Genomic DNA, 15,699 nt, shown 5'->3' with positions numbered 1-15,699 from the left:
GTGAAATGAGGACACACATATACTACCAAGAGAATTCCATCAGCATTTATGTAGACACACATCTATTAGCAAGAGAATGTCATCAACATTTATGCCTTTATATTCCTGCCATCAGTGTACTTCACCAAATGTCTCATATTATACAGTATTTCCAAGAACACTTAATCCTTGGTTAAGGTATATGGCTGCAGTGTTTAAACCACAGAAAGGGGCCATAAGAATAATTACGATTGAAAACAACTGATTCAGTCAGTTTTTTTTAAAACAATCAACTCATCTGATTGTTTTAGGTAATGCATTTCAAACACCAGCTGTTTTATTTAACCTATATATCATCCACCAGTTTCAATCATAGACCACCACCACTGGATACAAGGTAGAACAGAGAGATATATTTTACCTTAAATAAAGTGACAATGGTCTACAACCAAAACCAGTAGATGATATATATGTTAAACAAAACAGCTAATGGTTAAAATACATTTTATAATGTACTTAATGGCTGTTAGTTCTCACCTGATGAAAATATTAAAAAAATCATTCAATTGTAGTTTGACATAGCAGCTGAATAATTCAGTCATTGTTTTGAGTGAGCCGGCCGGAGTGGCCGTGCGGTTCTAGGCGCTACAGTCTGGAGCTGAGCGACCGCTACAGTCGCAGGTTCAAATCCTGCCTCAGGCATGGATGTGTGTGATGTCCTTAGGTTAGTTAGGTTTAATTAGTTCTACGTTCTAGGTGACTGATGACCTCAGAAGTTAAGTCGCATAGTGCTCAGAGCCATTTTTAGTTTTGAGTGAAACCAGTCTGTAGGAGCAACCAAATGAAGACAATTGATTCAGTCAGTTGTAGTTTTCCATATTGATGGAACTATTAATTCATTCTTTTGAGTGAAACCAAATGAAAACAGTCAACACAGACCACTGCCGTTTCGCATGTTGATTGAATTATTCATTTTTTTCCCACGTAAAAGCATCTATAGTCTGTTGGTTGAAGCATGTATTTATTCTTTCACCAGAGACCTATCATTAATGTTCTAGTTGACTGAGCAATCAATCCATTCTTCTGAATGAAACCAGTCTGCAGTACTTTCATTGGTTAAACCAAAGCAATGGTATACAAACAGGGTATACGTACCCCCATGAAAGTACCCCTACCCGAGTAATATATGGAGACATTTCAGGGGTATGCCATGTTCTGACTCTGGCAGGCTAGTCGGGCCTGACTGACCACCAAGTCATCCTCTGCCAATGGCATCATCAGATGCGTTATGGAGGGGCATGTGATCAGCACACCATTCTCTGATCGTTGTCGGGCTCCATTACCTTGGAACTGTTGCTAAATGGTTCAGAAGCTGCTCAGTTGGCCTTATAAGGCTGTGTGTACCCCATACCAGTCCTCCCAACAAGGTAAAATCCCTGGCAGTGTTGGGAATCTAACCTAGGAGCCCAAATGGCAGCCAACCACCCTCACAATTCTGCTACAAAAGTGGATACAATAAGCATTATACATGCTGATTTAATTACATACTTAATAGACTGATTCTTCCTTATTATGTATTGCTGTGCACGAAGCTGTTCCATATGCAATAAAAATGTTATTCATTGATATATCATTGGTGATATAAAGCTGAACACAGAAGTTGCCTTAGGGATAGTTAAGAAGAGAGGACCATTGAAAAATTTTAGAGACTGTATGCATTTTATTTTACTGAAAAGATGTGATGATGACCATTACTTAAAAATCATTTGATTCAGCCATTTATTTGTGTGGAAGGTAAATATACTACTAAAAAAAGAGAAAAAAAAACAGTGAAGCACCCAGAAGATGTAGTCAGATGTAAATGTAACTTAATACATATACACACCACTGGTGGCAGGTAAATGATTAGAACAGAAGTTCTCTGTGAGAGGTAGAATGGCCATCTGAGTGCATTACTATTGTTCGTATTTATGAGTGACCACTGTGACAGACACGGAGATGATGCACACCCATGTTAGACAGTATTATCAGCTCCTGAAAGAGTTTGAAAGGGGCCTCACTGTGGGTCTTTATTTGCCTGGCTGGTCAAATCATACATTACCCAGATGTGTGGGATATGTGTTTGAATGTGGCAATCGCCTGATCTTGAACTTAATGTGAATGTGGGGGCAGGCGGGAGGATCGATGTATTGTGCACCAAGCAAATCGTAATGCCTTCACATCTATGCCTGCCGTCCAGCAACAAATAATGGATTTCTTGCAACAATCTATGTTATTTCACACCATTACTCATAGACTAGTAGCAGCCAGACTAGGGAATTACCATCTCATGCGTAGGCTGCCATTAACACTACAACAAAAACGGCTGCTTTTCGATCAGTGCCATGACTGGGAACAGAGGACAGCTGATGAATGGTACTGGTTTGTGTTCAGCAATGAATCACAGCTCTGCACTACCTGGGAAGAGGTTCCAGTCTTCCCGTGTTTTGGGGATATACAGCACTGTTACTCCTAGTGTTATGGTATGGGGTGCCAGGTATGACATCAGATCACAGCTCTTAGTGACCGAGTGAACTCTCAACGGCGCTATGGTCTGTCATGGACATTCTGCATCCTCACCTGTTACCTCTCATGCGACAGTATCACATTACCATTTTCATCAGAACAATATTCATCCGCATGTGTCACATGTCTCTATGAACTGTTTGGTTGATGTTGAGGTACTCTCAAGGCCAGCAAAATCCCCAGATTTGTCCCCAATAGAACACATGTGGGACCAGCTTGTGCATCAACTCCATCCTAGTGCCAGTATTCAGGATATCAAGGACCTGTAACAAGAGTTGTGGGCCAGGTTGCCTCAGAATACGATATGTCTATGACACCCTACCCAATGAGTTAGTGCATGCATCCAGGCTGGAGGAGGTGCCATGCCATACTGATAAGTGAGTCATACTGCCAAGTTCTTTGTAAATTTGACTCATTATCATAACAGACAGATACCCTCTCAACCCATGATGTTTCATTTTGTTTCCTCTTTCCTTTCCGGGTGCTTCACTTTTTTGTCAGGCAATGTATATTACGCTGAGAATTACGTTACCAGCTGCATACATACAAATCACACCCATTCACAAAAACCTGTTTACATACTGCAACCTGTGAAAAGCAGCAGGTTTATCTTTACAGTGGCATGAAGAAGTACTGTTCACATTCACGTACAAGCTTAACTGTGAAATTGAAATACCAATCTGTAAACACTCTCTAACTACTTTCACATCCCTCTGGACTGCTGGGACTGACAATTGGAGCTGCCTAATCCCTGGCACATTCTGTTCCAAGCAGACACTTTTGAGTCTTTTGGCATTGTTACATCATTATTGTTGACTGCACTTTGTTGTTACAGGTTATCACTTTTATTATTGATCCAGTAATCGCTTTTTATTGAATGTTAATAAATAGTTTCTAGAGACAAATAAATCTTCTACATCTGCTGTTATTTATTTCCATTTTGTTTTTATTTTGCATCCTATGTTGTTTTGGCTGTGGAGCTATTTTCAAACAATATGTTTAAACCATTAACTACATATGTTTTGGGTTACTAAATTGTTTAACGCTACCAGACAATACTAAATGGTGTAGTTATGTGCTACTGATTATATTGTACTGAATATCATGACTATAGCTTTCAAACTGTACCAACCATGGACTGCGCATAAAAATGACTATCACCAAAAACAGATGCAGTTAATGGGTTAAACATTTTACTTGAAAATTACTAACAGATGAAATGACATATTATGTAAAATAAAAATAAAATGAAAATAAATAGCTGCCAATACAGGAAACTTTATTTTTTCCATGAAGTTTATCACAGCTGTAGATTCTGTTTAAACTAAATTATTTGAAGTAGCTTTTAGCTAAATTATTTGAAGTAGCTTTTAGTACAGTTTTTGTCCATATTTATAAATAGGAGTTTCATATTCTGAAACTGTATTAATTAGAGAAATTCAAAGAAAATTAACAAATTATGACAAGTATTTATCATGAAAAAATACTTCTGACAAGTGATAATATATGCTTCAAAAGCAAGTGACTAAGTCGCCAAACGCTAAAAAATTGTATCTTATATGTTTTCTGTTGGTGTCACCTCACAATTGACTGAAAGAGAATGATCAGTGATGGGAGCAGGAAGTGAGAGACAGAGCTTCAACAAATTTAAATAAAAATGTAAGTGTTTCTTTATTTAAACATAAATTTATAATGCAGCTCCAGTTATTGAGCTTTTAAAACCAACCAAAAATACATGTTTAAACCCAGAAGTATGAAAAATTTGTACTTAAGCAAATAAATACATAAAATTTGAAAATACTTCAATTTTAGAAATATACTTTTTGTTTGCCCTCCTTGAAATAAGTGGCTTTGTTTGCCTCCAAAAAAGTTGGCAATTCTAGTGTCAGTTCTGGAAAGGGGTCAAAAGGTATGTAAATGAAACCACTCACACCCAGAGACTGAGAGAAAACTCACCAGAGACTTATGTCAGTGTGTAGGCTATAGATAAGCGAAACCACTCAAACATTGAAAGTGAATGAAAACATTCATGTAGCTAATGTGGCCACAGAGACTAGTTTTATTGTGTTGTTTCATTCAACTGAAAAAACAGACTTAACAACAAAACAAACAACTGGCCAATCAGTTGTTAAAACTAGCCATCACTACCATCTATGGCAATCTAACAACCCAACACACACTCATTAAGAAAACTGTTGGTAATTATTACACTAAAAATACTGTCCACTGATCAGCTTGTAATTCACAAAAGGCTGTAGGCCAACACATTGCAGCACATTGGTAAAATTCTGCACAAGCTGCCACTAGTTGGGGGCATCAGCGTCTGATGTGAGGTACAAGGATGTGTGTGCAGTGAGTCCAGTGTGTGTACTGACCCATCATGAGATAGAATAAATAGTGTTAATATTAATTTTGAAACAAACCAGACTTGTAAATAATCATACATTTGTACATTCATTACCTTTTAGCTATGTGTTATTGTTGTATTAAGCTGACATTTCTAATGTCATTGTAAAATAATCTGTGGATGAATACAAAATTAACTAACTCACCTTCCTGTGTAATATTGTGTCTGTCTTTGAAACCAGGCTGCAAAGGACAACTTGTAACAAGTTCATAGACATGCTAATTGATTTTTTGAATATTTTCTTCAACTCAGCAACAATTTCCTCACTTTAACAGGAAATTTAAACTCTTAACTAACACTGTACTTACTTGATGGTACCACAGACGCTGGTGTTGACAGCCTGAAGTTACCATAGCCTTTAAGGTTCCCACAGGCAACTCTAAAGTAATATCGGCATCCCTGCGTAAGGTCACCAATATGACATTCCAATTGCTTCATATCAAGAATCTCTCTTTCACCCGCCAGCGGGCTAAAGTCTTCTGAGCAGCTCCACTGCACTGTTGACAGTGATAGTATCACTTGGTAAGTTAAAGTAATTTATTAAATATCAAAGACAATGATCAAACACAACAGTTATGTGAATCACTGATTAAAATTTTGTACTGCCAAACCCAAAAACTGCAGTCCCATACTTTTCAATATAGTTCCATTACAAGTTTCATTTTGTTAATGTGGGTGGCTAAATTATCACGGAAAAGAAGTTGGAATCACTCATCCATTAACTCACTGTATTCCCTAGACAACATAATGAGCATACTGCAACACAGATTTCCAGTTAACAGAGGAAAATTAAAAACAAAAATGTCAGTGCATTAATTACAAAAGCAAAATAACACAAGCTCACCACAAAAGGACAAAGAAATACACAGATTCACAGCAAATCTCTGATTCCCTAGAAGCAGATCATAAATATCAAATAAAAATGCTGACAAATACTTAAGTCAACTCTGTCTACCCTTTTTTTCAACAGTCTTCAGACCGGTTTGATCTGGCCTACCATAAATTCCTCTCCTGAGCCAATCTGTTATCTAAGGACAGCACATGCGACCTATGTTCTCAGTTATTTGTTGGGTGTATTCCAGTTTCTGTCTTTACCCCTTACAGTTCCCTAAAGTAACATAGAGGTTATTCCTTGATGTCTTAACATGTGTTTTGTCATCCTGTATCTTCTTCTTATCACTGTTTTCCATATGTTTCTTTCTTCACGAATGTTTTGAAACATGCATTTCCTTATTAACAGAAATTAAAGTGTTTCTCCTTGAGAAGGGTGTTCACTATCCAAGGCCAACAAACAATTCGTGTGTCAAGTAATTTTATTTATTGGTAGATACTATGTTTCATTTTAACCAGCTTAATTGTAATCTACAGGGGAAAGAATACAATGTTTTCAATGTTCAAAAACAAATTATGTCTTTTTGCTCTAGATTTTGACAGAGAAACTTTGATTAACATTCTAAGTCTGTTGAAACAACACCAATAAAATAATTCTGATATTGACATTGTTGTTTCAAAACAACACTTTTAAAACTGAGGGAAGCTTTTCTCAACAGGTTTCCAAAACTGCTGGATAAAAAAATTATGGACCTGAAAATTTTAATATCTTTATGCTGACATAGAAACACTGGAGAAAAACACATGTGAACTTAGTTTACAACACAAGTTGTCTATTTTGAAAGGCCTAGAAAAGGAAGATATATTGATTTTTAATGCTTGGAACAGTATTCCTGACTCTCATAATCATCTGAAAAACTAGCATTTGACATTCTTTCCTTAGTCATGTCTACATATTCATATAAATAATAGTTTCACAGCATGAATCTTATCAAGAGTAAACTGATAACCATGCTACTGATGAGAACCTGACATTGTACCCAAAATTAAGAACAACAACATACCCACTTTACTTATTTTTTGAAGGAAATGCAAGGCCATTGTTCACATTATTGTTTGTCAGTCTTTGTCATGATTAATTTTATGGATACCATACATTTTAATGTTATTAATAGATAATATCATTATTAAAGATGACATCAAGTCTTATTCAATGCATCTACAGTTTAACTAAGACTTAAAATTTTTAGTAAACTTTATTCGTTTTAGGGATTGTTGTTGAGTGAAAAAAGATGTAGTATTGAGTATTGAGAAAGGTATGTTGAGATGGTTCTGACCTATACAGAGGATGAATGAAAGCAGACAGAAAAAACATGTATACAAGATGATCATGAAAGGAAGAGTTGGAAGCGGTCAACCTCAGCGAACATACCTGTATCAGATTGAAGATAATTTTTGCTTAGCATAGCTTAGGAGTGCTCTAATTAAGTTAATGATAATGTACTTACCTATATAGTTCATTTTCTTTTTTTTTCTTTTTTTTTTAAGTGGCTCTCAACAAAAGAAATTTCAGTTGTTGTAGCATTGATATTTGGCTCCGTTGACAAATGAGTTTGTCAACCACTAATCTAGGCCTTCACAAACCAAGGTCTACCAAATATCCTACAACTGTGGTTGGGTATACATTGGAGAAACTGTATGCACTGCAGAAAAAGTGGCGCCGAGAACATAGATGCCACACTAAATTACATGAGACCACCAAACCAGCCCTGGCTGACCATAGTATTTCAGTCCTTCTGATGGCCATTAATTTTGCAATTTCTTCACAAATTTCCTGCAGCCATTTTGCCATGGGTACCCTGCTCTTCACATTTCTTAAGTGACTTACATTGATGTATTTCTGTCTTACCTTGAACACTTTTATACTTTCTACTTTTGTTGATCAATTGCGGTAATTTTTCTGTTACCCACAGTTTCTTTGTAGATACTTTCCATGCGCCTATATTTCTCTATTAAGCTTTTGTGACTGCTCTTTCTAGAGATGTTCATTGCTCTTCAACTAATTGCCTCCTGTGGTGTTTATTATTGCAGTATCTACAGCCTTAGAATACTTCAAACTCATCTCATCATTCCTTGTTACCATAGTATCCTTGTTCTTTATACATTGATTGTTCCAGACAATTCTCTTAACTTTAATCTTCAACATTACTAAATTGTGATTCAAGTCTAAATCTGCTCCTAGGTACACCTTACAATTCAATATCTGGTTTTGGAATCTCTGTCTCACCGTGATGTATTCCAGATTGGATCTTCCCATGTCTCTGGACCTTTTCCAAGTATACCTACTTCTCTTGTATTTACTATTTCTGCCTGAAATTTATTGCAGAAATTAGTCTTTCTCCTTTCTCATTACTATTACCAACCCCATATTCTTCTATAATTCTTCCTTCTATTTCCTCCCCTGCTACCATGTTCCAACACCCCATTGTTATTAGATTATAATCATCCTTTACACACTGAATTGCCCAATCAGTGTCCTCATATACTTGCTGTACCTCTTCATCTTCTGCTTGTGATGTTGGTATGTTACCTGAACTAATGTTTTTGGTGTCAGTTTGCTGTTGATTCTGATGAGATCATACATATCACTCAACTGTTCACAGTAACTCACTCTCTGGTCTGCCTTCCTATTAGTAATTATTCCTACTCCTGTAATACCATTTTCTCTGCTGTTAACATTACCCAATATACATCTGACCAGAAATTCTTATCCTCTTTCTATTTCACTTCACTGACTTCCTCTATATCTAGATTCAGCCTTTGCATTTCTCTTTCCTACCATCTTCAGACTTCTGGCACTACACATTCTGACTCAAAGAATGTTACTTCAGTCATTTCTCATGGTCACCTCACTCTTGGCAGCTCCCTTTCTTTCAAAGATCCAAATGAAAGCCTAATCCAGAATATTTTGCCAATGGAGACATCATCATGTCACTTTTTCAATTACAGGCCACATGCCATGTGGTACACATAGTGTGTCTTTAATGTGATGCTCTCCATTGCCTTCTATATCCTCATGTTGTTGATCATTGGTGATTCTTCTCCCTTTAAGGGGACGTTTCCTACTCTTAGAGTAAGAGATTGCCAACAAATTCTGCCCTCTTCTCTGCCCTCTCTGAAAAGGCATTTGGCAGAATGAGGGTGACTCCTTATACTGGAAGCCTTTGGTTCTTACTGCTGCTGATTTTTATTCAAAATTTAAAAGACAACTTGGATCAAATATGGGGACCACGATGTTTGGACCACTGGAGAAAGACACTACCCCCACACCATGGGCTTAACTTCTGGCTATCTTCTTCACCACTAAATATTTAATAATCTACAATAGCTAAAATTAATACTTACCATTTGCTTCAATATAGTTATGAAGCACTGTATAAATTGAATACATATAGTATGTCTTAGTGCAATAATGATAATACTAATACAGAAGTTTACACATGTTCTATCCAATACAACTTCTGTCATTTTTTTGTAGCTATTCTTCTATCTTGTATTTTCTTAGGAGCTAATGACAAAAATTCTTATTTCTATGGCATTCTTAAGTTTTTTGTTGATGTTGTTCCTAACTTAGATGCAATAATTACTGCAGTTGGCAACATCAACTTTCTGTCTGTTTATCAGCGAGAGTGTAAATAACACATTCTTACTTCCTTTCATCCCTAAACCATTTTTAGTCATTTGTGTGCCATAGAGGATGATGACTTCTCAGCAGTTTCTCAAATTTAACAGTTGAGTGCAACTACCTGTGAAATACAAACACCACTTATGTCCCAAAATTCCAGCATTCACATATAGAAGGGTGCCATTTCTTTATGGTCTGTTTTATGTAATTTAATCTGAGATAGTAATATCTTAATACTTGGAATCAATATGATACCTTTCATGGCAAAAAAATAATTCATATTTATGCTTGCACGATTGGGACATCTTATTTATACAGTAAAACTACACACATGCATGCTAATTTATGCTAAGAAACTCACTAACTGAATGGAAGGAATTTTGCAACAGGTTTTCTTTCAATCTGATCTTGAGTTTTGGTGTTTCAAGACAAGGACGTTTGGGGTCTGCAAGTAGGGGACTGAAAATTTCCACGCCTTTCCGCACAAGAGTGAAGTTTGCCCAGTAACTATGTTAGTCCTGTTCAGGCCTTGTATTGTGCCCATGAAACGCACTACTGGTTTTTAAAAAAAGACCAGTCTTTATAAATGGAACATTGAAAGGACAACTTATTCTGTGATGTCACGATAAAAAATCTGTAGCCTCCAGAACTAATAACTACAAGAATGTATCAGATCAACACCAGTCATAATGCAATGGATATCTGAAGTATCATTATGTGGAGATGATGCAATTATGTGTAAGGCAAAAGTTGTGGAATGAAGTCTTTTTGTAAGATCTAGGCTATGGCAGGATCAACTTAATTTGCTATCAAAGTACATATCCAAGAACAAGTCCACTTGCTCTATCTGTTGTCCATTACATTTTATAACATTTCCTCTTGTTCTCTTTGTTACATAAAACGTTATATAAAAAGCTTTTCACATTCAGCGAGAATCAATTGCAGCTAAACCAGTTGACAATACCACCAAACACACTGTTAGCAGAGCTTTCTAGATTTTTTCCCTGCTGTTTTATCCACTTCAAAAAATTATAAACCTGCAAATATGGCAAACTTGCTCACTGTAGTAGAACTGAATGGGAGGCCATTTATAAATGTAAGGAATAGTACCAGCTTATAGCATTCCAGTATTGACTGTGCCCCACTCAGATGAAGCTGGAATTCCATTACTGCTTCTTATCTGTTAGATAAGACTCAATATGTGTCCCCATTATTCTGCTTAACACACAGAATTCTGTCTTATTTACCAGACTTGCATGGTTGACATAGCCGAAAGCCTCAAATAAGTCACATAGAATTCTGACTGGTGCCAATTTGTGAGGTTGTACAATTTATTCAGTGAAGTATAAATAGCATTGTCTATTGCTAGTCCTTTGACAGAGAATGTTGTGGCTGTTCACGAGAACAACAATTCTATTCAATACCAGTTTCTCTATGAGCTTGGAAAAACTTGTTAGCAGCAGGACTGGGTGCTAGTTTGTTACATCAGTTTCTTCACCCTCCTTCAAAAGTAGTTTTACATATGCATATTTTAACTGCAGTAGGACAATACCTTGTTGCAGGAATTTGTTAAAGATCTGACACACGAATGTGCTAATACAATCATGACAGTGCATAAGTTTCCTTGTGGACATATTATATCCCAAAAAGAACTTCTTATTTTGATCTCTTTGTCTTCTTGATCTCACTAAGTGATGGACTGTCTCTGGGGCTGTTAGCTTTCTGCAGAAGGGCTATTGTATTACTGACTGAGTCTTTACAGCCAATTTCCTCTAAAACTGCTTCAAATGTGTATTAAAGAGCTTAGCAACTTCTTCAGTGATCTTTTACTATACTGTCATGAGCTGTGGGGTGTACATGCAGCATACTGGTTAGCATCACTAGCTGGCTTGCTGCAAGTCACCAGTTGAAACCTAAAAACCTGAATTATTTGTCATTTAGCATTTATCATTTCTGGGACATTCTTCAAATATCTTACATTTGAAATGTTTGTGTATTCTGGAATATTCAACGTTTGTATAAATATCAGAATTCAGGAATGTCTAATGTTTGTATAAGTAGCTGCACTCTGTCTAGGTCATTCTTTTCTGGCTGTATATATTGGTATTCATGATAAATGTGCTTTCAATGCAAGGTGTTGTATTTCAGTGGTGACCCTGCTTTTGAATTTGGACTTGATTCCAGTTATGAAGTGACATAGTTTCGTGGAGACACCAGGTACTTCAAAACATCTACATCGCTGTGGCTCCAATTAGCCAATGTAAAAGCCATCACCTACACAGACAGGAATGCAACCATTACATCATTCCTAAGATCCATATAATGTAGATGGATCCAAAACAGTGGTAAGTCAGCTACACATTAGATCAGGCATTGATCAATGTTTTCCAGAGATGCTGATCAGGACCTGGCAAAATGCTGAAAGGAGTCAACTGAGTCGCCAAATACAATAGGTGGAACGGCATGACGAGTTTGACCAATATATACTTTTATTTGCATGGCACAGTCCAGAAGTGATTGAAGAAGAATGACAAGAAACTGAAAAGGTGATACATATTCCAGACTGAGCTCAAGGAAATATTTGCTAACAATCAACAGTAAGCTCACTTAAGAGAAAAACTGAAGAACAGGGCCCAGTGTCATGGCGAAACAAGAGTCTTACGTACAGAATGTTTTGGCTCTCTGCCACATTGCAAATTCGACTGTGACACATGCCGACAAAATCTCACACTGATGAAAGGGCTCACATAAGACTCATACCAATCTCCTCTGGTAAAGGATATCACAACAACAGAACAATTCATCAAATGGTGCCAGCTTATTGAGGAAATACGAGGGCTATCCACAAAGTACATTACGTTTTGGAATTAAACATAAATAAAGTATTGGAATTTTTTAAATTATATACAGATGAAAGCCACACTTCAATACTACTTTTCTACATAGTTGCCATTTAAATTAAGGCACTTATCATAGCGATGGACGAGCTTGGAAATTCTTTCATTGTAAAATTCGGCCACCTGCGCTTTCAACCGCATGGTTACCTCTTCTTGAAGCTGTGCGTCGTCATCAAAACGCTGCATAGCCAACCACATCTTCATTGCTGGGAATAAGTGAAAGTCGCTCGGTGCCAGGTCAGGACTGTATGGCGGATGAGGAAACAACTCCCACTTATTCGAGAACTTCACGAGTGGCATGTGCCGTGTGGGCCCAGTCGTTGTCGTGAATCAGCAAAATCTTTGAGCCCAACTTTCCCCTGCGCTTGTTTTGTATTGCTCTTCTGAAGTTGTGCAGAGTTTGGCAGTACCTTTGAGAGTTTATCATAATGCTTCTTTCCAGGAAATCCACAAAAATCGTATTTCTACCGGGTTACTGATTAACCATGTGGTTGAAGGCGCAGGCGGCCGAATTTTACGACAAAGGAATTTCCAAGCTCGTCCATCGCTACGATAAGTGCCTTAATTTAAATGGCAACTATGTAGAAAAGTAGTATTTAAGTGTGGCTTTCACCTGTATACAATAAGAAAAATTTCCAATACTTTATTTATTTTTAATTCCAAAACGTAATGTACTTTGTGGATAGCCCTCGTATAACAGAAAAGAACTGAACAAAGGAGGTACAACTAACTGCCAAAAGTGGTTCCTATGGCAGTTGTGGAAGACCATCGTGACCTCACTTCTCTCATATGCCAGGTTGAAAGACAAGAGATGCAGCATATTATGACAGCCAGAGCTATGAGACCAAGTACACAAGTGAGAGCATCCATGAATGTCAGCCTCACACTTCAGGTCATAATTAAGAATGTTGAAGAAGAGGTGTATCAATCTTTGGTACCAATCCCCACCACCAGTAGAATGCACCAGGAAGAAAGGGCTCAGCCAGCTTGGACTTATGCTGCTGCTATCAATCAGCAACCCGGTATCCGACTAATGTGGGTACAACCAACTCCTCTGCCAAATAAAATTCTCTGCATAAGAACAGACATTTGTAGGATGGAGGGCAGTACACCAGTCTGTTTTCAGAGTGGACGTCTTGACACATTTTGCACTACTGCAGAGAAAAAAGACGAGTGTTCGATGATTATTATGCCCCCAACACATGAACTTTCAGAACAGTCTTATTCATGCCAGTCAGCTGAAGATGATTATCGTTGATCTGAGGGCTGAAGTTCGTCACCACACCTTGGATGATGTTGTTCTCCAACATGCCACAGCCATTCCTTGTCACCCTACAGAAGCAGCCTAGCCGCCAAAATCAGGAAAACTGAGCAAGGCAACCTAACCTCTATGGAGGTGAGGCCACCAAGAAATCTACATGCTAATGACAATTGCACGTCCTTTGGGTGGTCAACAAGAACTTTGGATCACAAATTGTCATTAGCAGCCACAGCTCATCCCTAAAGGTATGTGTGTAGGAACAGCCAAACTAGTCAAGAAAGGGCAGCTTAGTGTCGCTGAAGAAGAACTGCGCTCCACTACCCGCACAGACAAGAAAAGGGAGGAAGCTGCTATCAAACTGCCAATAGGATTTGGTGTGACAGAAAGACAATGTTGATAATAGCCTTTATGCATCAATTTCCAAAAGCTTTCAAATCCTTAGTGGAGGCAGTCCATGATAAAACACTTTACCAACATTTGCAATCATCCACAATTAGCCAATGCTAAAACAGGGTGTCACCAGCTAAATGATGGATACCCTGGGAGAAACTGGATAAGTTAGAGCAAGATGACATCATCGAACCTTGACAGAGTCCTTGGTTCCTTCTCTTGGTCCTTGTGAACAAGAATGGTGGCACGTGGTGTTTTTGCATTGGCTACCAACAACTGAACAAAATCACAAAGAAAGATGTCTAGCCATCACCTTGTACTGGTGACACACTGGACTGCTTGAAAGGAGCAAAGTATTTCTCAACTATGGACATGCAAAGACACTACTGGCAAATCAAGTTTGATGAGGCTGACTAGGAAAAGACTGTCTTCATGATGCTTACGGTCTTTATGCATTTCAAGTTATGATATTTGGACTATGCAACACTCCAGCCACCTTTGAACAATTGATAGTACCCTGCTTCAACACCTTGAATGGATGACATGTCTTTGCTGTGTAGATGACACAGTCATATTTTTGAAGACATTTGAAGAACATCTAAGCTGACTGATATCTGTTTTGAAGTGTGTTCAGATTACTGGTCTGTGCCTGAACCCAAAAAAATGCCCCTTTGTTACCCAAAAAATAAAAATCTTGGGGCACCGACTGATTGAGAATGGAGTTCATCCTGATCCATATAATATAAGGGCAGTTACAGATTAACCAGCTCCTTAGCACATTCATGAAATGACAGGTTTTATCAAATAGTGCTCAGACTAACAACAATTCATAAAAGACTTCTGTACAAAGGTACATCCCTTGCAAGAACTCCTGCAGGGAGACACCAAATCCTCCTGGAATGAGGCACAAGATGAATCTACAGAGGACTATTGTTAAGATTTAGATCCATGGTGCTGTAATCACCTCCAATGAGAACTTCTGAAACAGGAGGTTGCTGTTTCTCTATGAGAAGGAGACATGCCACGAGCTGTAGTGCTTGCAGTGTAGTGTAGCGGTTAGCATCACTTATGTCCTGTAGGTCATCAGTACAAAACTGATCAACATGAATTATTTGTTATTTAGGATTTATAACTTCTGGTAGGTTCTTAAAATTTCCAGTGTTTGTAATGTCTGTACATTCTAGAATATTCTGTTTTTGTATAAATACCTGCACTCTCCATCCAGGAGGTTAGTTCTATTCTGAATGTTCATTGGCATTTGTAAGAAACATGCTTCCAGTGCTAAGTATTGTATTTAATTGATGATTTTGCTTTCCAATTTGGTCTTAAGTATGGTTATGACAAGACAATATCTCCATAGTGACTTATTTCCATATCAGGTATACATTCCCCTTTCCCATTCCCTCTTTTTACAACTTGCCATGTGGTTGTTACTTTCATGTTGGAGTTATAAATTTCAGATGTAATGTACATTGTTTCAGACTTCTTAATACATTTTAAAATATTATAATGCAAGTTATACTTCTTTTTTATGGGCTCATCAAAAAAGCGATTCATGCAACTTTCTTGTTTTCCACAAGAAATTCTGATCACTATAATAATGCAGGGTTTCCTTTTAGTGGCCTAAAGATTGTTTCCTATGATTTTTCTCATACAGCTTCAAACAGTGACAAAAACTCATTAC

General features: G+C 37.5%; 1 protein-coding gene across 6 annotated transcripts in view; it reads right to left on the bottom strand.

The window, feature by feature from the left end:
• The window catches only part of LOC126163164 (ankyrin repeat and fibronectin type-III domain-containing protein 1), a 793,804-nt gene that overhangs the window by 88,550 nt on the left and 689,555 nt on the right, over positions 1-15,699 (bottom strand). For all 6 annotated transcript variants that reach the window (XM_049920104.1, XM_049920105.1, XM_049920107.1 and 3 more), the window contains one exon: positions 5,260-5,448. In XM_049920104.1, the coding sequence (XP_049776061.1) occupies positions 5,260-5,448 (189 nt within the window). The remainder of the gene's footprint in view (positions 1-5,259; positions 5,449-15,699) is intronic.

The sequence above is a fragment of the Schistocerca cancellata genome, chromosome 2 (genome assembly GCF_023864275.1).
Source record: "Schistocerca cancellata isolate TAMUIC-IGC-003103 chromosome 2, iqSchCanc2.1, whole genome shotgun sequence".
Classification (NCBI taxonomy): domain Eukaryota; kingdom Metazoa; phylum Arthropoda; class Insecta; order Orthoptera; family Acrididae; genus Schistocerca; species Schistocerca cancellata.
Note: the sequence above shows the minus strand (reverse complement) of the source record. Positions and strands in the feature narration are given on the sequence as shown.